The 24,331-nt window shown below is 42.3% G+C and overlaps 1 protein-coding gene across 3 annotated transcripts in view; it reads right to left on the bottom strand.

Moving 5' to 3' along the window:
- The window catches only part of PGGHG (protein-glucosylgalactosylhydroxylysine glucosidase), a 57,017-nt gene that overhangs the window by 5,601 nt on the left and 27,085 nt on the right, over positions 1–24,331 (bottom strand). For all 3 annotated transcript variants that reach the window (XM_073563279.1, XM_073563278.1, XM_073563277.1), the window contains exons 11-13: positions 17,916–18,011; positions 11,769–11,866; positions 9,924–10,135 (exon numbers count right to left, since the gene is read on the bottom strand). In XM_073563279.1, coding sequence (XP_073419380.1) covers positions 9,924–10,135; positions 11,769–11,866; positions 17,916–18,011 — 406 coding nt within the window. The remainder of the gene's footprint in view (positions 1–9,923; positions 10,136–11,768; positions 11,867–17,915; positions 18,012–24,331) is intronic.

The following is a 24,331-nucleotide window of genomic DNA, read 5'->3' as shown; positions in this document are numbered from 1 at the left end:
AGAGCGCGAGGCACAAGCTCAGAAAAGTTTGCAGGGGTGAGGGGCGTCTGTTACTAACAGCCCCATAAGCTTCACTCTAAGAGCTGACAGTCGATTCAAAACCCCGCATTTATCTCAGGCCCCTCTATATTTCACCCCCTAGCAGCTATTCTATCTGATTGGGGGTGCGGAGTACTCTCTTACCGGGACTGAATTGGCGCCAAATTCTCCTCTGTTTGGAGCAGCTAAGACGCCATTTTCTCCCCTCTTGCCTCATAGAAAGGAGCTGAAAAGAAGGCTCACTGCATAACCTTTCCTTTCTCCAATCAATCCCTCCTCTCAACTTGTGAAGAAATCTCTCTATTTGGGGTTTAGGAGACGCTTCTTTATTACATTTATGCTTTGGAGGAGACAGAGTAATATATATGTTATTTCCACGTTCATCCTCTATAATAGTGAGTCTGCTCCACCTGCTGGCAGATCTATATTACTGCGCTTGTTTTTGAGTTTCATACATGCCGACATAATTGTCTCCTACAAACGGAGCTCAAAACTCCTCAAAATAGCAACAAGCATGCTAACTCTGATAATGATTCATTAAACGAACTGATGATCCAGTGGTGATTTTATGAAAACACGCTCATAAGTTCGATATGGCTAAAACAATTAAGGAGCGTGTCAAAGTGCTTCCCGACAGTAACAAAGCCCGCAAACAAGTGGATCTTGACAAATTTTTAAGGAAGAAACCCTCTACCCAACAGCCATCACTGAAAAAAACCAACCAACCAAGTGATGGAACGTCAACGCTCTGATACCTCGGACTCAAACGAGGACAGTTCGGACGGCGAATCCCGTCCTCCTCTAGATAGTGCTCCCATCTCCAGATCATTTCTAAAGAAATCTTTGACCCAAGCAATGAAACCTTTGCTGCAGGAAATAGCAGGACTCAGATCAGACATAAAACAAATAGGAGACAGAGTGGAGTCACTTGAATCTGCCCAAATGGAGCAGACAGAGCATTCCGAAACTTCAAGAGAACAAATCTCCTACCATCAAAATCAGTTAAATACCACCCTTCTGGCTATTGAAGACCAGGAGAACAGGAGTCGGTGGAAAAATGTCAGAATAAAAGGAAATTCCTGAAACCTATGCCACTGAAGCTACTGAAAAAGTCACTAGAAAAATTTTTTCATCCTTAGTGGGCCAGGACAGAGCGGAGAAGATAGTCATTGAACGAGTGCACAGAGCTCTAAAACCCAAACCAAAACCGCCAGATGCCCCTAGAGACATTATTTGTGGCATTCTCAGTTTCGTTTATACGAACGCTATCCTCACCAAAGCAAGAGAAATGGCCCCCCTCCTCTATGAAGCCTCTCCTTTTCAAATATTCAAAGACATAGCTCCTTCAACTCTGGCCAAGAGACGGCTGATGAAACCCCTACTAGACACACTGAGATCACACAAGCTCCCATACAGATGGTTGTTTCAATTTGGTGTAGCAATTATAAAAGATGGAAGACAGATCGCCGTCTGCTCCCCTGAGGATCTACAGAAAGATTGGGAGATCTTGCAGATTACCCCGGTAGAAGTGCCCTCCTGGATGCCTTTGGAGGTGAACTACTCCTATCCGCAGCTGCAGAAGATGGAGAATTGGTCCACACAGAAGAAGACAGATTCTCCCAAATTCAAGAAGCAGAATCATAGACGCACAGCTGCTTAATCTCTAGACTGTCCACTTGCTTGGATGCCTCAGACTTACAGTTGGGGCCAAAAGTATTGACACCCCTGCAATTCTGTCAGATAATACTCAGTTTCTTCCTGAAAATGATTGCAAACACAAATTCTTTGGTATTATCTTCATTTAATTTGTCTTAAATGAAAAAACACAAAAGAGAATGAAGCAAAAAGCAAAACATTGATCATTTCACACAAAACTCCAAAAATGGGCCAGACAAAAGTATCGGCACCCTCAGCCTAATACTTGGCTAAACAACCTTTAGCCGAAATAACTGCCAACAACCGCTTCCGGTAACCATCAATGAGTTTCTTACAATGCTCTGCTGGAATTTTAGACCATTCTTCTTTGGCAAACTGCTCCAGGTCCCTGATATTAGAAGGGTGCCTTCTCCAAACTGCCATTTTTAGATCTCTCCACAGGTGTTCTATGGGATTCAGTTCTGGAATCATTGCTGGCCACCTTAGAAGTCTCCAGTGCTTTCTCTCAAACCATTTTCTAGTGCTTTTTGAAGTGTGTTTTGGGCCATTGTCCTGCTGGAAGACCCATGACCTCTGAGGGAGACCCAGCTTTCTCACACTGGGCCCTACATTATGCTGCAAAATTTGTTGGTAGTCTTCAGACTTCATAATGCCATGCACACGATCAAAGCAGTCCAGTGCCAGAGGCAGCAAAGCAACCCCAAAACATCAGGGAACCTCCGCCATGTTTGACTGTAGGGACCGTGTTGTTTTCTTTGAATGCCTCTTTTTTTCTCCTGTAAACTCTTATGTTGATGCCTTTGCCCAAAAAGCTCTACTTTTGTCTCATCTGACCAGAGAACATTCTTACAAAACGTTTTAGGCTTTCAGGTAAGTTTTGGCAAACTCCAACCTGGCTTTTTTGTGTCTCGGGGTAAGAAGTGGGGTCTTCCTGGGTCTCCTACCATACAGTCCCTTTTCATTCAGACGCCGATGGATAGTACGGGTTGACACTGTTGTACCCTCGGACTGCAGGGCAGCTTGAACTTGTTTGGATGTTAGTCGAGGTTCTTTATCCAACATCCGCACAATCTTGCGCTGAAATCTCTTGTCAATTTTCTTTTCCGTCCACATCTAGGGAGGTTAGCCACAGTGCCATGGGCTTTAAACTTCTTGATGACACTGCGCACGGTAGACACAGGAACGTTCAGGTCTTTGGAGATGGACTTGTAGCCTTGAGATTGCTCATGCTTCCTCACAATTTGGTTTCTCAAGTCCTCAGACAGTTCTTTGGTCTTCTTTCTTTTCTCCAGGCTCAATGTGGTACACACAAGGACACAGGACAGAGGTTGAGTCAACTTTAATCCATGTCAACTGGCTCCAAGTGTGATTTAGTTATTGCCAACACCTGTTAGGTGCCACAGGTAAGTTACAGGTGCTGTTAATTACACAAATTAGAGAAGCATCACATGATTTTTCAAACAGAGCCAATACTTTTGTCCACCCTCTTTTTTGTTTGGTGTGGAATTATATCCAATTTGGCTTTAGGACAATTCTTTTTGTGTTTTTTTCATTTAAGACAAATTAAATGAAGCTAATAATACCAAAGAATTTGTGTTTTTCAATCATTTTCAGGAAGAAACTGAGTATATCTGACAGAATTGCAGGGGTGTCAATACTTTTGGCCACAACTGTAAGTCCTGATGGGACAGGGTGTGGGGAGGGATAGATAACCCTTGTTGCCATCGGGCCACCTTTTCCCCCTTTGGACTGGTCGGTTTATGTTCTTTTGTTACTGTTCCTTACTTATTGTGCTCTACTTTCACAAAACAACTAAATATGTTTGTGTTGTAACTAATTTTCTTCACCCAGTCTCCTAGGACTTTTAGGGGATCGCCACTGGACGTTCTGTTCATCCCCCTTATGGACTGTCTTGTTTGCTTTCGGTTTGAAGTTGGGCTACCCCCCCTGCCGCAGATACGATTTTCATTGTCAATAATTGTTTATATGTTGTTTTCGTTGTTCGACGTTCTTACATTGGTGCAGCCTATGTCATTTAGTTCAGCTCACAGACACACCCCATACCATGTCCAGTCAATTCACAGTAGATAGTCTGACATTAGCATCCTTCAATGTGAAGGGCCTGAACTCCCCAGCCAAAAGGAGTCAAATTATGCTACTGCTAAAGAGAAATAAAACAAAGATTGCCTTTTTACAGGAGACTCACTTTAAAAAAGGTCGCTCCCCTGATACCTCCCGCTCTGTCTTCCCGATTTGGTTTAATAGCAACAGTTCTTCTGCTTCAAAAGGGGTCAGCATCGCTCTAAGAATCTGCCTTTCCAATGGAAGGACACGCTCTCGGATTCAGAGGGCCGCTACATTATGGTGAAAGGCCTGTTGGCTAACACTATGGTAACTTTGTGTAACCTGTACGCCCTCAATAAGCGCCAGGAGCTATGGCTGTCAAAAACCTTGGGTACACCATCCTTATTTAAGGAAGGTCTACTCATAATAGGGGGAGACTTTAATGTTACTCTAAATTCCTCATTAGACTCATCTTCGGGAGCAAAAAAAACACCTCGCAAAAAGCGATTAGGAAGATTCACATTGCCTTGAACTCACTAAATCTGATAGACCCTTGGAGAGCAAACAACCCAGAGACAAAGGGCTATACCTTTTTCTCTCCCCCACACAACTCATATCAAAGACTAGACTATTTCTTTGTCCAAAACCATACCCTTCCCCTAATAAAGAAAACCCACATACTCCCCATTACATTATCAGATCATGCACCCATATACCTAGAAATCACCCTCACCTCTCTCCCGAAGCCCATGGAAATGTGGAGCCTGAACGAAACCCTGTTAGATAATAAGAACCTTGATAAAATAAAGAACACATTAGGTCTGTTTTTTATGGAGAATATGCATCTTGACATATCAATCCCAATGGGATTACTTCCTCGCTTTTAAAAAAACAAACAGAGCATTTATACGAAAAATCAAAAATGATCAATCTCAAATAGTCTCTAAGACAGATGACATAGCACAAGTGTTCATGCGGTTTTATGAAGGCCTCTATAACTTGCCCAGACCCCTCTCAATGCTTGACCCTATGGTGGCAGAGGATAAAATTTCAACTTTCCTCTCCAATATTGACTTGCCGAAACTTAACCCCACAGACAAAGACGCACTACTGACTCCAATCACAACACGAGAAATTTTAGAGACCCTAAAATCAATACCTAAGGGCAAATCTCAAGGCCCTGATGGTCTCCCGATCATATACTATAAAAAGTTTGCGGACATCCTTGCCCGACACTTGTGTAACCTTTTCAATGATCTTCTAAAAGGCACCCCTCTACCCAAACAAGCGTTAGAAGCTTTTATAACTATTATACCCAAGGAGGGGAAGAATCCGGAGCTGTGTGCCAGCTATCGCCCCATATCCCTGTTAAACACAGACATCAAACTTTGGGCAAAGATCTTAGCCACAAGGATGAGCGGCCTTATACCCAAGCTGGTTCATCCTGATCAGACTGGATTTGTGAAGGGGAGGGAGGGCAAGGACAATACAGCCAGGATTCTTCACTCTGTCAACCATGCCCTTAAAACAAAATCCCCCTTAGTCCTCCTATCAACCGACGCAAAAAAGGCATTCGATCGCGTAAACTGGCACTACAAGGAGAAAACACTTGAAAAATTTGACTTTCCTAGCAACTTTGTCAAAGCGATATTTTCTTTATACTCAGATCCGTCTGCTAAGATAAAAATCAATGGTATATACTCCCAACCCTTTGATATCCGAAATGGCACGTCAGGGCTGTCCCCTATCACCCACCCTTTTCATTCTGGTAATAGAAACATTAATCCAAGCAGTGCGACAAAACCCAGATATTAAGGGACTAAAAATGAAACACACTGAGCAGAAATGTGCTGCCTTCGCTGATGACCTGCTCATCCTTATTACTAACCCCAGAGTAGCCACACACAGTATAGTCGACCTTTTCCACAATTTTAATGAATTATCAGATTTTAAAATCAATTGGGACAAATCAGAGGCATTGAATATATCGGCCTCAGATAATGACATCTCCTTCCTGAAGGGCATAACACCATTCCAATGGCCTGCTAATCACATCAAGTACTTTGGAATTTTTCCTACCAAGAACCCCCGCAGGACCTCTACAAAGAAAACTATGATAAACTGATTAAAACTATCGCAGGGCAATTAAAGTCCTTTGATCACCCGTATCTTTCTTGGCTGGGAAGAATAAATATAGTTAAAACATATATCACACCTAAAATACTATATACAATGTCCATGATGCCAATCCCACTCCCCAAAATTTTCTTTTCGACCATCAGGAAAACTCTCTCACAATATGTTTGGAAGTTCAAAAAAAAAAAAAAAAAAAAATCGAGGCTTTCCCACAGATTTCTTAATCTCCCGTTACTATCGGGGGGCTTAAACTTTCCAGACTTCACCTCCTATTATAAAGCTATTCACATCAATAGATGGTTGAAACTAGCACTTGCATATCAATCCCTGCACCACAATAATTTAGGTATTTTTCTCGAGAAGTAGTTCTATCACTATATCTGGAACGATTTGCTGCCCCCGCCTATTTAAACCTAGATCCAATCACCCTAACTACCTTAAAAGTTAAAAAAGAATTAAGCAAAACTTTATCTATTTCAGAAGGTCTATCCGCATTAGTACCCACCGTTATTCCATATCTTCTTAATCCAAATGATACAGACATTTTTAATTTGTGGCATCGACTCCCATACCAGGCAATTTCCCAACTGGACTTGGGAAATGTTTCTTTATTAGATATTTGGCCCAAGGATACCTGTATGTGCCCGGAGAACTTTATACAAGTAGCCCACGTCTCTGAAACGCAATTTAATGTTAAACACAATAAGACCTGAAACTGGTCCTGGATCGAAATGCTGACGAAACTCTCCATGCCTATCCCCGGACTGCTCTCCAGAGTATATAAAAATATTATAACTCCCTCCAGTTCGCTGAAACCATTCTGCTTACTTTCATGGGAAAAAGAGCTTGGCATTTCGCTAACTGACTCGGAAGTACATAAGATTCTGGCCATCTTGAGAGGGTTCTCCAGATGAATTTTAAATTCTTACAAAATCCTAGTGAGATGGTATAGAACACCTGAGTTCTTGCACCATCTTGGATTGATCGACTCAAAATTATGCTGGAGATGCGGTTTGGGGGTAGGCAATATGTGACATATCTACTAGACCTGCCCTCTTCTGAAAGATTTTTAGTCAGGGATCAACAAAACACTTGTAGACTTAAAGTTGATTTCCAGAAACCTTTCTCCTAAGGAAGTGTTGCTCTCGTCCCACATCAGATTGCAGGTTAACAAAACATAGTCCTCTGGCTCTATTATTAAGCGCAACCAAACATTTAATCTCTTCCCACAGGAAGAGTCCTTCCCCTCCACCCCTTACCGAATGGTTTGAAAAAATTAAACTCTCATACAGAATGGAGGCGCTGTCTAGTTGGGAAACTCATTCGCACCCCTTTTTTCTAAAAGCCTGGGCCACTTGGAGGCAAAAATATGCCAAAACCTAGCCCGCTAAAGGTTCCCAGATCTCTTCAATCTTCTTGTAGGGAATTCCACCAGCTGTCTGTTGTTCTTTTCTAAATACTCCCTTTTATCAATAGACCTCAACTACCAGTACTGGGCGGACCTGGTATTCAATTTCTCCGCACCTACGGTTTCCTTCCTGTTCAGGCCCCTTACAATCAAAACACTCAATGCTCTGTATGAATTCTACTTCTCCGCTTATTCATCTAGATGACATTCATATACGTATCTGTTTGTCTCTGTATCAATGCACTGGTTTTACTGTTAACTCTGTTGTGCTTTTTGGGTCTGTCTGTTAGTCTGACCTACTAATATCTGCAATATACTGCTGGTTTAACATTCATATTCTTACTTGAAAAGTACTCTCTAGATGTATTGTGGTTACATTTTTCCTTCAATAAAAAAAATATACAATAAAAAGTATATACCCTCATTTGTGCTCTCCCCCTCTTACTGGCACTTTGTTCTTTGCTATATTGCTTCACCTTAGCACCTTTTCACTAATTTACCCATGGTAGGATGTTAGATTGGCTTATTGCCTTATATTTATTTAATACACTCTTTTATTCACATTTTTTATACATTGAATGAGCATATTAATGGTTATAGATATATCCAGCATAACATATGCATAATTATTTCCCTGTTTTTTTAATTACTTTTTAATGGATCTTATCTATATGCATATGTGACTTCAATATTTCTAATTTTTGGTCCGCTGCATTTCTATTTGGATGTATATACTTTTTCTTGCATTTGCTTTATTTATTTTTATTATTTGATACCTACTTTTAGACCATAAGTTCAAGTTGTTCTTTTTTGGCGTTATCATTTATTGTACAGGAGGAGGAGGAGATGAGCTGTGACATCACTCATTGTGAATGGTGGATCCTGTATTATCTACTGTATATAGAGATGTTATCAGTCATTGCACAGGAAGAGGTGAGCTGTGACATCACCTACTGGGAATGGTGGAACCTGTGTTATTTACTGTACACAGAGGTGTTATCAGGCATTGTACAGGAGGAGGTGAGCTGTGACGTCACCTACTGTGATTGGTGGATCCTGTGCCATTATAGAGGTGGTATCAATCATTGTACAAGAGGAGGAGGTCAGCTGTGACATCCCATATTGTAAATGGTGGATATTTTGTTATCTTCTGGATATAGAGATGTGATCTTCCATGGTAATTCAATCTGTTATTGCAATAAAACAGCTGATCAGAGTTCCTTACAGAACAGGAAGTGTCTAGCATTATAGACCAGTGTGAAAATTGCAAGATCTGTATTTGTTTTTACTATTACAAGATTTAAAAAAAATAATTGTAAAAAATACTTTTAACACAGAAAACTATTACAACTTAAAAAATAGGTCATTTTCTGATGGTACATGCCCTTTAATTACTTATTTTCTTAATTTAATCACTACCCAAAAAAAATTAAATATAAATTTGCAATCTGGGCATCCTGTATATGTACTTATTTGTGAATCCACCACCTTTGTCATTTTTTCTATGTTTAGCGGTAGGCACGGACTGGGGGATGCCATGATGTTTCTGTCCCATTCCCCCATCCCTCTCTAAAAAGGTGATAAAAGTTAATATAATAAAAGATGAAATAAGAAGATGAATATAAATTAGACTAAATAATTAATAGAGACTAATAAATAAGACTAAAAGATTAAATAAGATATTTGGTATTTGCATATCGCTACGACCTGTAGAATGAAGTTATCATGTATTTATACTGCAAAATGCTTACTATAAAAATAAAAGGCAATAAAAGATTAGCAGATTTACAATTTCTCCCTACACTGTCAGACATCTGTGACATCATAACCCACAATGGTAACAAGCGGAATCAGTAATGAAATTTAACAAGCCCAAATCGTCTTCTTGACTGGATTACAAATCTTGACCAGATTTGTCCAACATCAATCTAAGGGTATGTGCACACCGAGTCTTTGGAGCGCAGAAACTCCAAGTTTTTGAAATCATGAGGATTATTTGAAGAGTTTCCACTCAGTTTCTGCTTGACAAACTCCTGAAAAACTCAATGTGCACATACTCTAATGTGTATTGACATCTTTAGGAGTTTAGAGATCAGCCATTGTGTAGGGGTGTGACGTGTGTCTATGTAGTATATGAAGGTGTTAGTTTGTAAAACTTTGATAATTTTTTTTTTTTTCAAATGTATGCATTTTGGACTAAAATTAATTTTTGCCATTTGGTGTCATTAAAAACATTGCATCCTTTGTCTTTTCCAGGCTTTTTGTTTTCGTGCACATTCAACTTTCATGTGGTCATAAGTTATCAGAGAGGAGCTCAGAAAATGAAAGATGAAAAAGTTACAAATTCTCCTGTTAGGATATTAGAACAAGCTCTCTGATAGATTCTCAGTTAACTCATCCTGCGGCTAATGTCGAGGTCTTGGCATTACATGTTTATAATGTAGAGAACTCCGCCATTACATTTGGTAAGAACTAGTGTTGATCGAGCATTGAAATGCTTGAGTGCTCGGTACTCAAATCGAGCAGGTCTGACCCACAAAGAAATTTAAGGTGTAGAGTTTCTGTAATGCAGAATTCACAGATAACACTTCCAACTTGCAGGAAACAATACATAACTTACCAATGTGCAGAGGAATACATGGTGTTAAGTCATCAAATTCAATGACCAGTGGATACTTCTTAGAATCGAGAACTAAAGTCAACTCCACCGTTGTGAGGTCCTTGGAAAAAGTGAAATCGATCTTATTGCCGAGATAACACACTCCAGTAATAGATAACGCTGTAACATCACCAGTGAGAATGGGATCAAACTGCAGACACTTGTCTGTGATTCTACGCAAGAGAAAAATGAAAATACCGTATTGTACCTGTATTTGGTCCATGTTTTCAGTACATTAATTGACAAGTTAAAAGGGGATTTCTAAAAATCAGTCTTCACGAGATCACTGCTCTCAACGTCCTGTTTGCACTCCCTGATTGACAGTTCGGACCAGTGGCATTGTTACTCTGCTGGCCCAAACTGTGCCCAATACAATGCTGTAAGCAAAGGCAGATTTATCTCTGCAACATCGGAGGAACACAGGGATACAAGATCCAACCAGCTACTTTTGGCATTTTGACCGCAGTCCTGGCCAGCTCCGTCAAAGTTGGCAGACCATGGACAGGGTATGGCAGCGCGAGTCCACTGAAGTCATCAAAAGATTATGCCAGAAATACTACAATCCCCGCACAGATGCGCACACCAGTGAGAAGGAGTTGAATTCTTTACTGCTCCTATTAATTAATTTGGCGCATCCAAATCCTGCATAGCCCATCATTAAGACAAAGGTATACAACTCCAGTCTTAATGAATTGTCCTTATAGATTTTTTTTCAGGGTTTTTTGGAAACGAAACCTCTCCAAAACTCTTGGAGAACTCCTAATTTATTACTACAGCAAATTCACTTTACTGTTGGTATGAGTAGTTTGGGATTGCTTTAGCTTTTTTCTCTGAAGAGGTTTAGAAAAAAACCTCAGCAGAGAAAAAAAAAGTGCATGAAACTTCTTGAACTGGATCCTGAAGGAAAATCTTTCCAAATTAAGCACTGTCCAAAAAAAAAATAATATCTTCTAAAACGGCTTCGGGAAACTCTATGAAAAGAAAATCTCCCTTCCTGAAGTGGATTATTCTTATAAAAATGAGGGTTTGGTCACATATAGCAGTTATGGCGGAGCAACAGCACCACGGCCAAGATGCGGGTGTGATGCTGCGGCATCATAACAGATGTAGAGGCTGAAAAAAAAAAAAAAAAAAAATAGAAAATCGAATTTAAGATTTTGGATTACTTCCTGTTCATGTTCCAGTGTTTTCTGCACAATAACATGGCCATTAAAAATAAAGTTAATCAATTTACACTCATGTTCCTAATTTGACAGTTGCCATCAGGACACTGCCACATCATTCCTACACCTCGACCACATACAGACTGATGCGTGACCGTATCCTAATGCAACTGTGAGGAATAAAATGCCTTTGTATTTATTTTAGATAATGCTATAAGGATTTAGAAATTCAAGGAATTCAGGATTATGATTTACATGGTATTACTGTATTTTTCGGACGAGACTAAGACGCACTTTACGGCAAGAAAAAAAATCTTGCTAAAAAGTCCTAGCGTCTTATAGATTGCAGTTGGGAGAACGGGTCTGGCAGTGCGAGATTCCCTGGCCGCTTCGTTAATCATCAGACAGTGCACAATTACAGCACTTAGCCCAATCAGAGATACAACAGAGAATCAGAAGTTGTCTGGTTTGGCCGGTGTAGATTGTGTTTACATACATTCTTTCAAAATGGAGGCAAAACCCAATTTTGTCACAATTCAAAAAAAGTTTAAAAAAAAAAAAAATAAAGCACTGGTCAGAACACACGAATACACAATAATAGGATGCAAAGAATAAAATGAACATTAAACACGCAGATACAGACCTAAATCCCGTATAACCAAATAGTATCGCCTGCAAAAATCCTCCCATGCCAGTGAGGAAATTGACAGCTCCAGAACCATCAGCGTTTTCAGTCCATATCTAAAAGTATAAAAAGGTACAAAAATATTATCAGCAGCTAACTCAGCAGCGTGTTTATCTTACCATGGAAACATCATCCCCTTTACACATATAGATTCTAATAAAGTAAAATATTAATCCTTTCCCATCATCCGTTTTACAACCATGGCACGTTGGGTCCATTGTATGGAGCCGACTCAAGAGCTCAGCATACGCTGCAGATGCCGGACGGTGTACTGACAGCCATAGGCAAGGCTCATAGGACACTGTCATTTTAGCTGTGGTATTTCAGGATATAAAGCAAGGGGGATCAGTCGATCACAGACTCTAGTCCTCAAAGGGAACTAACAGTGAGGAAAAAAAAAAAAAAAAAAAAAGAGAAATTTGTATTTTCTTGGTCTCAAAAGTATCCCCAACAAATGCAATAAGAAGTGATAAAAATGATAAATCCTAAAATGGTAACAATAAAAACATCGGCTTGACATGCAAAAATGAAGTTCTTGTACAGCTTCATTGATCGAAAACTAAAAAAAAAAAAAAAAAAAAAGCTATGGGTCTCAGATAATTGAGAAAATAGAATTAGACTTACCGGTAATTCGGTTTCTAGAAACCTTCCACGACAGCATAGGAGGATGTCTCCACGCACTAATGGGGGACAGGAACCACGAGAGGTTAAAAAGTTCCCTCCCACCTCCCTCTCACCAGTGACTTATGACTGATTACCATAGCACCGGTTACCTTAGGATTCTCAGAATTTGTCCAAGAATGCAGGGAGGGAAATAGTGGTGTCGTGGAACGTTTCTAGAAACCAAATTACCGGTAAGTCTAATTCTATTTTCTCTAGCAACCTTCCACGACAGCATAGGAGGCATAACAACCTATACTGCAGTAGGGGGGGGGGGGGGGACAACGGCCTGAAGAACTTTCCGGCCAAAGACTAGATCCCTGTTGGAAACAAGGTCTAATCTATAGTGTTTAGTAAAAGTATGTAAGGAGGACCAGGTTGCTGCCGTACAAATCTGCTCTGAAGATGCACCTGCCCTCTCAGCCCATGAAGTAGAGGTAGATTGTGTTGAATGCGCTTTGATCCCTGCCGGGGGAGTGATGTTTTGCGCCAGGTATGCTTCAGAGATAGCCTTTTTAATCCAATTGGCAATGGTGTTCTTTGCCACCTTCTTTCCTCTGTTTGGACCAGAGGTATGGATAAATAGGTTGTGGTCGATTCTATATGGTTTGGTGTACTCCAAGTAGTGGAGAATTATACGTCTTACGTCCAGCGTGTGGAACAACTCCTCTTTGGGGTTTGCTGGGTTTTCACAGAATGAAGGAAGAGTTATATTCTGAGATCTATGAAAGTCAGACACAACCTTTGGTAGAAAAGATGGATCAAGGGAGAGAACTATGGAATCGTCTCTGTTAGGTAGGGTTCCTTGATTGAGAGAGCTTGGAGCTCTCCTACTCGCCTTGCTGAGGTTATTGCTATAAGGAAGGCTAATTTGTAGGTGAGGAGCTGAGAAGTACATGATGACAGAGGCTCAAAGGGTGATTGAGTGAGTCCCGTAAGCACCACATTCAAGTCCCATGGTGGAACGGAAACTAGTCTTTTTGGATGTAGCCTAGCGGCTGATGTCATGAATCTTTTTATCCACCTGTGGTTAACCAAGTCACAGTCAAACATGGAGCTTAAATGCCGATACTTGTACTTTTAGTGTGCTAGGTTTTAGACCTAGTTCCAGCCCCCTCTGTAAGAAATCCTGGATGCGGAAAATGTTAGGGTTGTCTGGGTAGGGCAGGTCTGGCAGATACCATGAGGAGAATCTCTTCCATATTTTATTATATATGGCAATGGTGACCGGCTTCCGAGATTTCTGGAGAGTTTTAATTACCGCCTCCGATAGCCCCTTGGCTCTCAAGATCTGGGCTTCAGAAACCAGGCCACTAACTTCATTCCCCGGAGGTTTGAGTGATATAGAGGGCCCTGTAAGAGAAGGTCGTCTTCTATGGGCAGGATGAATGGCCCGTCTACCCGTAGTTCTGTAATTAGCGAATACCAGCTCCTCTTTGGCCACAGCGGAGCTACTAGAATAGTTGGGGTCTGATCCTCCCGGATTTTCCTCAGGGTTGCAGCAAGGATTGGAACTGGTGGGAAGGCATATGCCAGACGGAACCTCCACTTGTGGGCGAAGGCGTCCACTCCCTGTAATCTGTCCCTGGGGTTCAGGGAGAAGTAGTCTCTCACCTGAGCATTCTCTGAGGCTAGAAGGTCCACCTCTGGGAGACCCCACCTGCTGACTAGTATTCGAAAGATTCTTCCATTCAGGGTCCATTCGCCGGGCTGGATGCGTTTTCTGCTTAGGAAATCTGCCTGAAGACTGGCCGTACCTTTCAGGCGGACCGCTGTCAGGGAACGGAGGTGTCTTTCGGCCCAGCAAAATATTCGGCCTGAGAGGCCCTCCAGGTTGCTGGATCTTGTGCCGCCCTGATGCCTGAGATGTGCCACTGTTGTTACATTGTCCGAGTAGACTGATATGTTGATCTTGGACCAGGTGTCTTGCTGCTCGGAGGGCTTCAGCTCCCTGAACTTTGAGGATCTTGCACTCATTTTCTGGCTCCATAACCCCTGGAATGGTTGTCGAGACACTACAGCTCCCCAGCCTTTTTTGCTGGCGTCTGTCGCAACCGTAACTAAGGGGATCTGGGACCAGTTGATTCCCCTGCACAGGTTTTTGCGGTCCATCCACCATGCCAGTGAAGCTTTCACTGTTCCTGGGGTCTGGACTCTTTTGTTCAGGCAGGTGTGATCCCTGTTCCAGTTTCTTAAGATACGGGATTGGAGCGTTCTGGAGTGGGCCTGAGCCCAGGGCACCGACTGGATGCAGGAGGTCATTAACCCTAGAATGGACATGGCTGACCTGAGGGTTGGGGACCTCTGTCCCCTGAAATCTGAGACTCTTGACATTATGGACCTCTGATGTTCCTCCGGGAGGAAGGACATTTGATTCTTTGAATCTAGTAGGATTCCTAAGAATTTTACCTCCTGAGAGGGTTGAATTTGTGATTTCTTTATATTTGGAATCCACCCCAATGATTGAAGAATGTCCAGAGTCTGGGCTACCTGGTCTTCCAGGGTCTGGTAGGAGGACCCTATTAGTAGGTCGTCCAGGTAAGGTACAATACATATACCCCGGCCTCTGATGTAGGACACGGCTTCTGTCATAATTTTGGAAAAAACTCGAGGGGCAGAGGATATTCCGAAGGTAAGCACATTGTATTGAAAGTGCTTGACTTCCGGACCCTGACGAATCGAAAACCTCAGATACTTCCTGTGGGAAGGATGTATGGGGATATGGAAATAAGCATCCTTCAGATCTATGGTTGCCATGAAGTACGCCGGCCCCATCAGAGGAATGGCGGTCTTTACTGACTCCATCTTGAATTTGCGGTATGCAATGTGTCGGCTGAGGCCTTTCAGACTTATTATTATTCTTGCCTCCCCTGTGGGCTTTTTTTACTAGGAACAATCTGGAATAATGCCCCCCTTCCTTGTTCCTCCGCAGGGACCCGAGAGATGGCTTTTGAGTGTAGAAGAAGCCGAATGCCGGATTTTAATGCTTGGTTCTCCCGAGGTGGTAGGGAGGTAACTTATACCCTGCGGGGGGGGGGGGGGGGGGGGGGAGATTCTTCGAGCTCTAGCAGTAGGCCCTCTCTGATCACACTGAGGACCCAGGGGCTGTTGCAAATCAACTGCCAAGCAAGAAAAAACCTCGAAAGCCTTCCCCCGACCTGGGTCGAGTCATTGCTTTTCTTGAGGTTGCTGCTGCTGCTGGGGGACCAGGATGTTCCTGCCTCTCCCTTTAGCGTAGCTCCATCTTCCCGTCTTTCCCTTTCCTCGCGGTTGGGATGACTGACTTTGGGGGGCTCGAAAAAGACGCTTTCTTGTGGTCCTCTGCTCTGGAAGCACCTTTTTATATCTGTGGCCTTTTCTAGAATTTCGTCTAAGGCCGGGCCGAAAACATGTTCGCCTTTGAAGGGTAAAGAGCAGAGTTTAACTTTGGATGTAACATCCCCACTCCATGTTTTAAGCCAGAGGGCCCGCCTGGCAGAATTTGACTGGACCATGGCCCTGGCAGAGGCACGGATCATCTCTATTGATGCATCCGCCAGGAAACCCGTAGCTCTCTGCAAGATAGGAAGGGAGTTAAGGAGGTCACTCCTTGAGGTACCACAAGAAATATGGCTCTCTAGCTCCTCAATCCATTGGAAGAGGGACCTAGAGACACAGGTGGACGCGATTCCTGATTTTAAAGTAAAGGCAGAGGTTTCCCAGGCTTTTCTTAGGAGGCTTTCTGCTTTACGGTCCATCGGGTCTCTAAGCTGGGATGCATCATCGAACGGCAGAACCATCTTTTTTACCACTCTTGCTACCTGGACATCTACTTTCGGGATGTCCCATCTGAATTCCTCTCCCTCTAGGGGAAATCAATGGCGTAGTTCTGAAGGGGCCGAGTAGCGTTTTTCTGGATACTCCCATTCCTGGGAAATCATATCTGCTACACTCCTGTGAACTGGAAACCCCGTTCGCTTAGGCCCCTCATATCCACCAAACATGCGATCCTGTGCTGTCTGCGTGATGGGTTCGTCCTCTAGGCCCATAGTGGCATAGTACTGCACTGACCAGCTCCTCCACATATTCCGTGGAAAGGAGGTACCTCCTAGTGTCGGCTGACCTAGAGGTTCCTGGTTGTTTCCAATTCTCGGATCCCGAATTGTATGATCTTTCTGATTCTGACTCTGAATCCTCTATTTGAATCTTCCGTTTTTTAGGGGGTGGTGAACCCACAATCGGAGGGAGTGGAGGTGGTGGAGGGGGGGGGGCAGGGCAGCTAAAGAGGTTTGAACCTGATGGGTAACCAAGCTGCGGATTTCGTCAATCAATGACGGATGCTCAGCCCTAACCACCTTATCCGTGCAAGCTTGACATAGCTTCTTCTTCCAATTTGAGGGAAGTTTTGTGCTGCATATGGCACATTTGGCTGACTAGCTAGATGTATTGGTGCTCTTATGGGCAGACTTTTCTCCCTATGGAATAAGGGGGAGAAGCATTTTGACGACCTATGCCCTGACCGCACCATTAGGACCCTCCCTGGACACTTACTGTAGCTGGGGCAGCGCTGGGCTCTGCAGACGCAGGGCAGGAAGACCCGTCCATGCTAACAGGGGATTCTCATCTTACCTGTCGGCGTCTTCCGGCGTGTTAATATGAGATTAACCCCGCCCTCAGCGCAGTCATCTGTTTACCCCTCCTCCTCCCTGGGTCCCGGAGCAGGCACAGCAACGCTGGTGAGCTCCACGCGCCGGCAACAGGATGGGGGCCGCCATGACAGCACGACCTCCACATACCCCGGAAGTGACACGTGCGCTGACGTCACTTCCGGTATCGTACTGCACGCAGGGGGAGGAGAGACCGGAGAGCTGCAGGAGGCCTCCGGTCAGGGATCACTGGCCCGCTTTACTCCCCATAAGGGAGCGCGGGAGGGCCAGGAAACGGTCCCGAGTTCAGAGAAGACGGGAGCAGAACGGAGGAGGGGAGGCAGCGCCACCGACCACCACTGCGTGGCTTTTGGAACTTCCAGGTACGCTGCGGCAGCCGGCCACACAGCATACCAGACCTCTCCATGCCCCATGGGGGACAGGAAAGTCACTGGTGAGAGGGAGGTGGGAGGGACCTTTTAACCTCTCGTGCTTCCTGTCCCCCATTAGGGCGTGGAGACATCCTCCTATGCTGTCGTGGAAGGTTGCTAGAGAAAAACTATGAAGAGCACTTTCTGAATATATTGGAGGCTGAGATTGCACCTCTCTGTTCCCAATTGGAGCGCCAGAGACTCTGCCATCACTGGTGGTCCCATTGAGAATGAATGGAGGTGCGCAAGCTCGGCTTCCTCTCTACTCAGAAGGGGCTCTTCATACCTCTGTTCTCGGGATCGGTGGGGATCTCAGGAATCGGGAAATTATTCTCTATTCAATGATTAATGGAAAACTTCCAAATGTGGCACAACCTCTTTAATCTAACCTTAAATGGATCTGTTATATTTGTAAAGCATTTCTTCAATTGTTGTTCTGCCATTTTCATTTCTTTTAATTCCATATAACCGATTGCAAACATGCTCTAAAAAGAAAAAAAAAAAAATTATACAACACACATTAAAATGGGACGTACCGCAGCTGTATAAACTTCGACTATTATATTACCCTAGCTGAAGAGTCCAGCGTTGCCCAGGCATAGTAAGAAACTGTGGTTAGTGATAACAAATTTTAATGATTATATTGCACATAAAAACATTTCACATCATATATTCAACACTACAGATTTGCAATACAAATTAACAAAATGATTATTGACAGTACTTTACTTTCAAATCATTCAAGAGCCTTTTTATAAACAGTTTTGGTTTTTCCTTCCGATGCAAAGATGAACAGATTTTTGGCAGTTCCAACTCTTGAACAGGCCACGGAAAGTTGACCATGAGAAAACTATGGAGATTGCAAATCGATTCCTACTACTTTCAAGGACTGTCCCTGAGCATTGTTAATGGACATTGCAAATGCTAGTTGAACTGGAAACTGGAGGCATTTAAAATCAAAAGGCAAAATCAGATGGAATGAGTGGAATTCTTGGAATGAAAATGTCATCTCCTTTGGCACATCCTGTCAAAATGGTTGCTTCAATTACATGTGTCAACAGGTTCTTAACCCCTTATTATTTTCGTTTTTGCGTTTGCTTTTCGCTCTTTCTTCCCAGAGCCATAACTTTTTAATTTTTCCGTCAATATGGCCATGTGAGGGCTTATTTTTTGCGGGACGAGTTGTACTTTTGAACAACACCATTGATTTTACCATGTCGTGTACTACAAAACGGGAAAAAAATCCAAGTGCAGTGAAATTGCAAAAAAAGTGCAATCCCACACTTGTTTTTTGCTTGGCTTTTTTGCTAGGTTCACTAAATGCTAAAACTGACCCACCGTTATGATTCGCGAGGTCATTTCGAGTTCATAGACACCAAACATGTCTAGGTTATTTTTTATCTAAGTGGTGAAAAATAAATCCAAAGTTTGCTAAAACGAAAAAAACAACACCATTTTCTGAGACCCGTAGCGTCTCCATTTTTCGTGATCTGGGGTGAGGTGAGGGCTTATTTTTTCCGTGCCGGGCTGACGTTTTTAATGATATCACTTTTATGCAGACACGTTCTTTTGATCGCCCGTTATTGCATTTTAATGCATTGTCACAGAGATCAAAAAAACGTAATTCTGGGGTTTTGACTTTTTTTCTCGCTACGCCGTTTAGCGATCGGGTTAATGCTTTTTTTTTTTATTGATAGATCGGGCGATTCTGAACGCGGCGATACCTAATATGTGTATGTGGGGATTTTTTTTACTGTTTTATTTTGATTAGGGCGAAAGGGGGGTGATTTGAACTTTTATTTATTTTTTTAAACATTTTCTTTTTTTTTACTTTTGGCATGCTTCAATAGCCTCCATAGGAGGCTTGAAGCATGCACAACTCGATCGGCTCTGCTACATATGGGCGATGAGCAGATTGCCCATATGTAGCAGATTTACTCCTGTGCTTTCAAAGCCGAACACCTGGCGGGGCTGAAAGCCATCAGCCTGGAACAACCATAGAGGTCTCTATGAGACCTCTGGTTGTCCAGGCAACATGACGCCGACCCCCGATCACGTGACGGGGGTCGGCGATGAGCTCACTTCCGTCCCGGCGGCTGGAAGTGCTATTTAAATGCCCGCTGCCAGCTTTGACAGCGGGATTTAAACAACTAGTTAATAGGCGCGGGTGGACGGCGATTCCGCTCGCGCCTATTGCGGGCACATGTCAGCTGTTCAAAACAGCTGACATGTCCCGGCTTTGATGTGGGCTCAGCGCCGGAGTCCACCTCAAAGCAGGGGAGATGTCTGATGGCGGACTGTGTCCGTCATTGGACATTAAGGGGGTTAATCAAGAGTCTTGTTCCAATACACCGCTTTGGTGGATCTAAATTTCTCAACAGCAGAATAGGTGCTCCAGGTTTTAGAAAGAGTTTATGCGGAGGAAGTCCTTGTGTTTCAATCCAAGGAGGTGAGGAACTCTATTGGATAGAATAATGCTTGATCCGGGTCTGTTACTGTATCCACTGACTTGTAGGTAGTGCACATACCTGGAAGGAGACTTAAAATTTGAAGATAGTGTCAACAAGATCAATCATTTTTTGGAGCTAGAATAACCCTTTCACACAGCCAGCCAGACTTCCTGAAGTTGCATTGAAAAACCTTTTCATTTAGCTCCTCAATTGATGTAATGATGTAGCAAAAGATACTTGGAAACATGATCTGTCCAGTGGTTGAGTTTACTGGTGCCTTGCCATCTCCAATAGTCATCAGCTGGCTTGAGAACAATCCAGCAGAAACATCAGCTGTCATGTGGACCCTCATGTTTGTGTTCATTTTCTTCACTTGTCTCCAAAGGTATGATGCTTTTAGGGAAGCATTAACTTCATCTGTAGGGGCTGATCTTGGTATAATGGGTGTGTATATACTATGAGGTAATAATGGTGATATACAGGGCCAGTACCTGTGTATAGTGATCAGTACTGTGCGTATATAGTATATGAGGTAATAATGGTGATATACAGGGCCAGTACCTGTGTATAGTGATCAGTGCTGTGTGTATATACTATGAGGTAATAATGGTGATATACAGGGCCAGTACCTGTGTATAGTGATCAGTGCTGTGTGTATATACTATGAGGTAATAATGGTGATATACAGGGCCAGTACCTGTGTATAGTGATCAGTGCTGTGTGTATATACTATGAGGTAATAATGGTGATATACAGGGCCAGTACCTGTGTATAGTGATCAGTGCTGTGTGTATATACTATGAGGTAATAATGGTGATATACAGGGCCAGTACCTGTGTATAGTGATCAGTACTGTGTGTATATACTATATGAGGTAATAATGGTGATATATGGGATCCAGTACCTGTGTATAGTGATCAGTGCTGTGTGTATATACTATATGAGGTAATAATGGTGATATACAGGGCCAGTACCTGTGTATAGTGATCAGTGCTGTGTGTATATACTATATGAGGTAATAATGGTGATATACAGGGCCAGTACCTGTGTATAGTGATCAGTGCTGTGTGTATATACTATATGAGGTAATAATGGTGATATATGGGATCCAGTACCTGTGTATAGTGATCAGTGCTGTGTGTATATACTATATGAGGTAATAATGGTGATATACAGGGCCAGTACCTGTGTATAGTGATCAGTGCTGTGTGTATATACTATATGAGGTAATAATGGTGATATATGGGATCCAGTACCTGTGTATAGTGATCAGTGCTGTGTGTATATACTATATGAGGTAATAATGGTGATATACAGGGCCAGTACCTGTGTATAGTGATCAGTGCTGTGTGTATATACTATGAGGTAATAATGGTGATATACAGGGCCAGTACCTGTGTATAGTGATCAGTGCTGTGTGTATATACTATGAGGTAATAATGGTGATATACAGGGCCAGTACCTGTGTATAGTGATCAGTGCTGTGTGTATATACTATGAGGTAATAATGGTGATATACAGGGCCAGTACCTGTGTATAGTGATCAGTGCTGTGTGTATATACTATGAGGTAATAATGGTGATATACAGGGCCAGTACCTGTGTATAGTGATCAGTGCTGTGTGTATATACTATGAGGTAATAATGGTGATATACAGGGCCAGTACCTGTGTATAGTGATCAGTACTGTGTGTATATACTATATGAGGTAATAATGGTGATATATGGGATCCAGTACCTGTGTATAGTGATCAGTGCTGTGTGTATATACTATATGAGGTAATAATGGTGATATATGGGATCCAGTACCTGTGTATAGTGATCAGTGCTGTGTGTATATACTATATGAGGTAATAATGGTGATATACAGGGCCAGTACCTGTGTATAGTGATCAGTGCTGTGTGTATATACTATGAGGTAATAATGGTGATATACAGGGCCAGTACCTGTGTATAGTGATCAGTACTGTGCGTATATAGTATATGAGGTAATAATGGTGATATACAGGGCCAGTACCTGTGTATAGTGATCAGTGCTGTGTGTATATACTATGAGGTAATAATGGTGATATACAGGGCCAGTACCTGTGTATAGTGATCAGTGCTGTGTGTATATACTATATGAGGTAATAATGGTGATATATGGGATCCAGTACCTGTGTATAGTGATCAGTGCTGTGTGTATATACTATGAGGTAATAATGGTGATATACAGGGCCAGTACCTGTGTATAGTGATCAGTGCTGTGTGTATATACTATATGAGGTAATAATGGTGATATATGGGAGCCAGTACCTGTGTATAGTGATCAGTGCTGTGTGTATATACTATGAGGTAATAATGGTGATATACAGGGCCAGTACCTGTGTATAGTGATCAGTGCTGTGTGTATATACTATATGAGGTAATAATGGTGATATATGGGATCCAGTACCTGTGTATAGTGATCAGTGCTGTGTGTATATACTATATGAGGTAATAATGGTGATATACAGGGCCAGTACCTGTGTATAGTGATCAGTGCTGTGTGTATATACTATATGAGGTAATAATGGTGATATATGGGATCCAGTACCTGTGTATAGTGATCAGTGCTGTGTGTATATACTATGAGGTAATAATGGTGATATACAGGGCCAGTACCTGTGTATAGTGATCAGTGCTGTGTGTATATACTATATGAGGTAATAATGGTGATATATGGGATCCAGTACCTGTGTATAGTGATCAGTGCTGTGTGTATATACTATATGAGGTAATAATGGTGATATATGGGATCCAGTACCTGTGTATAGTGATCAGTGCTGTGTGTATATACTATATGAGGTAATAATGGTGATATACAGGGCCAGTACCTGTGTATAGTGATCAGTGCTGTGTGTATATACTATGAGGTAATAATGGTGATATACAGGGCCAGTACCTGTGTATAGTGATCAGTGCTGTGTGTATATACTATATGAGGTAATAATGGTGATATACAGGGCCAGTACCTGTGTATAGTGATCAGTGCTGTGTGTATATACTATGAGGTAATAATGGTGATATACAGGGCCAGTACCTGTGTACAGTGATCAGTGTATACTATATGAGGTAATAATGGTGATATATGGGGTCCAGTACCTGTGTATAGTGATCAGTGCTGTGTGTATATACTATATGAGGTAATAATGGTGATATATGGGGTCCAGTACCTGTGTATAGTGATCAGTGCTGTGTGTATATAGTATATGAGGTAATAATGGTGATATACAGGGCCAGTACCTGTGTATAGTGATCAGTGCTGTGTGTATATACTATATGAGGTAATAATGGTGATATACAGGGCCAGTACCTGTGTATAGTGATCAGTGCTGTGTGTATATACTATATGAGGTAATAATGGTGATATACAGGGCCAGTACCTGTGTATAGTGATCAGTGCTGTGTGTATATACTATATGAGGTAATAATGGTGATATACAGGGCCAGTACCTGTGTATAGTGATCAGTGCTGTGTGTATATACTATATGAGGTAATAATGGTGATATACAGGGCCAGTACCTGTGTATAGTGATCAGTGCTGTGTGTATATACTATATGAGGTAATAATGGTGATATACAGGGCCAGTACCTGTGTATAGTGATCAGTGCTGTGTGTATATACTATATGAGGTAATAATGGTGATATACAGGGCCAGTACCTGTGTATAGTGATCAGTGCTGTGTGTATATACTATGAGGTAATAATGGTGACATACAGGGCCAGTACCTGTGTATAGTGATCAGTGCTGTGTGTATATACTATGAGGTAATAATGGTGATATACAGGGCCAGTACCTGTGTATAGTGATCAGTGCTGTGTGTATATACTATATGAGGTAATAATGGTGATATATGGGGTCCAGTACCTGTGTATAGTGATCAGTGCTGTGTGTATATACTATATGAGGTAATAATGGTGATATATGGGGTCCAGTACCTGTGTATAGTGATCAGTGCTGTGTGTATATACTATATGAGGTAATAATGGTGATATATGGGGTCCAGTACCTGTGTATAGTGATCAGTGCTGTGTGTATATACTATATGAGGTAATAATGGTGATATACAGGGCCAGTACCTGTGTATAGTGATCAGTGCTGTGTGTATATACTATATGAGGTAATAATGGTGATATACAGGGCCAGTACCTGTGTATAGTGATCAGTGCTGTGTGTATATACTATATGAGGTAATAATGGTGATATACCGTATATACTCGAATATAAGTCGAGATTTTCAGCCCAAAAAATTGGGCTGAAAGTCCCCCTCTCGTCTTATATTCAAGTCATATACACCGGGGGGTCGGAGGGGGAGGGGGAGCGGGGGTGTCA

This window comes from Dendrobates tinctorius, unplaced genomic scaffold (genome assembly GCF_039654945.1).
Source record: "Dendrobates tinctorius isolate UK_male_01 unplaced genomic scaffold, ASM3965494v1 ptg000384l, whole genome shotgun sequence".
NCBI lineage: Eukaryota > Metazoa > Chordata > Amphibia > Anura > Dendrobatidae > Dendrobates > Dendrobates tinctorius.
This window is presented reverse-complemented; position numbering and strand designations above follow the sequence as displayed.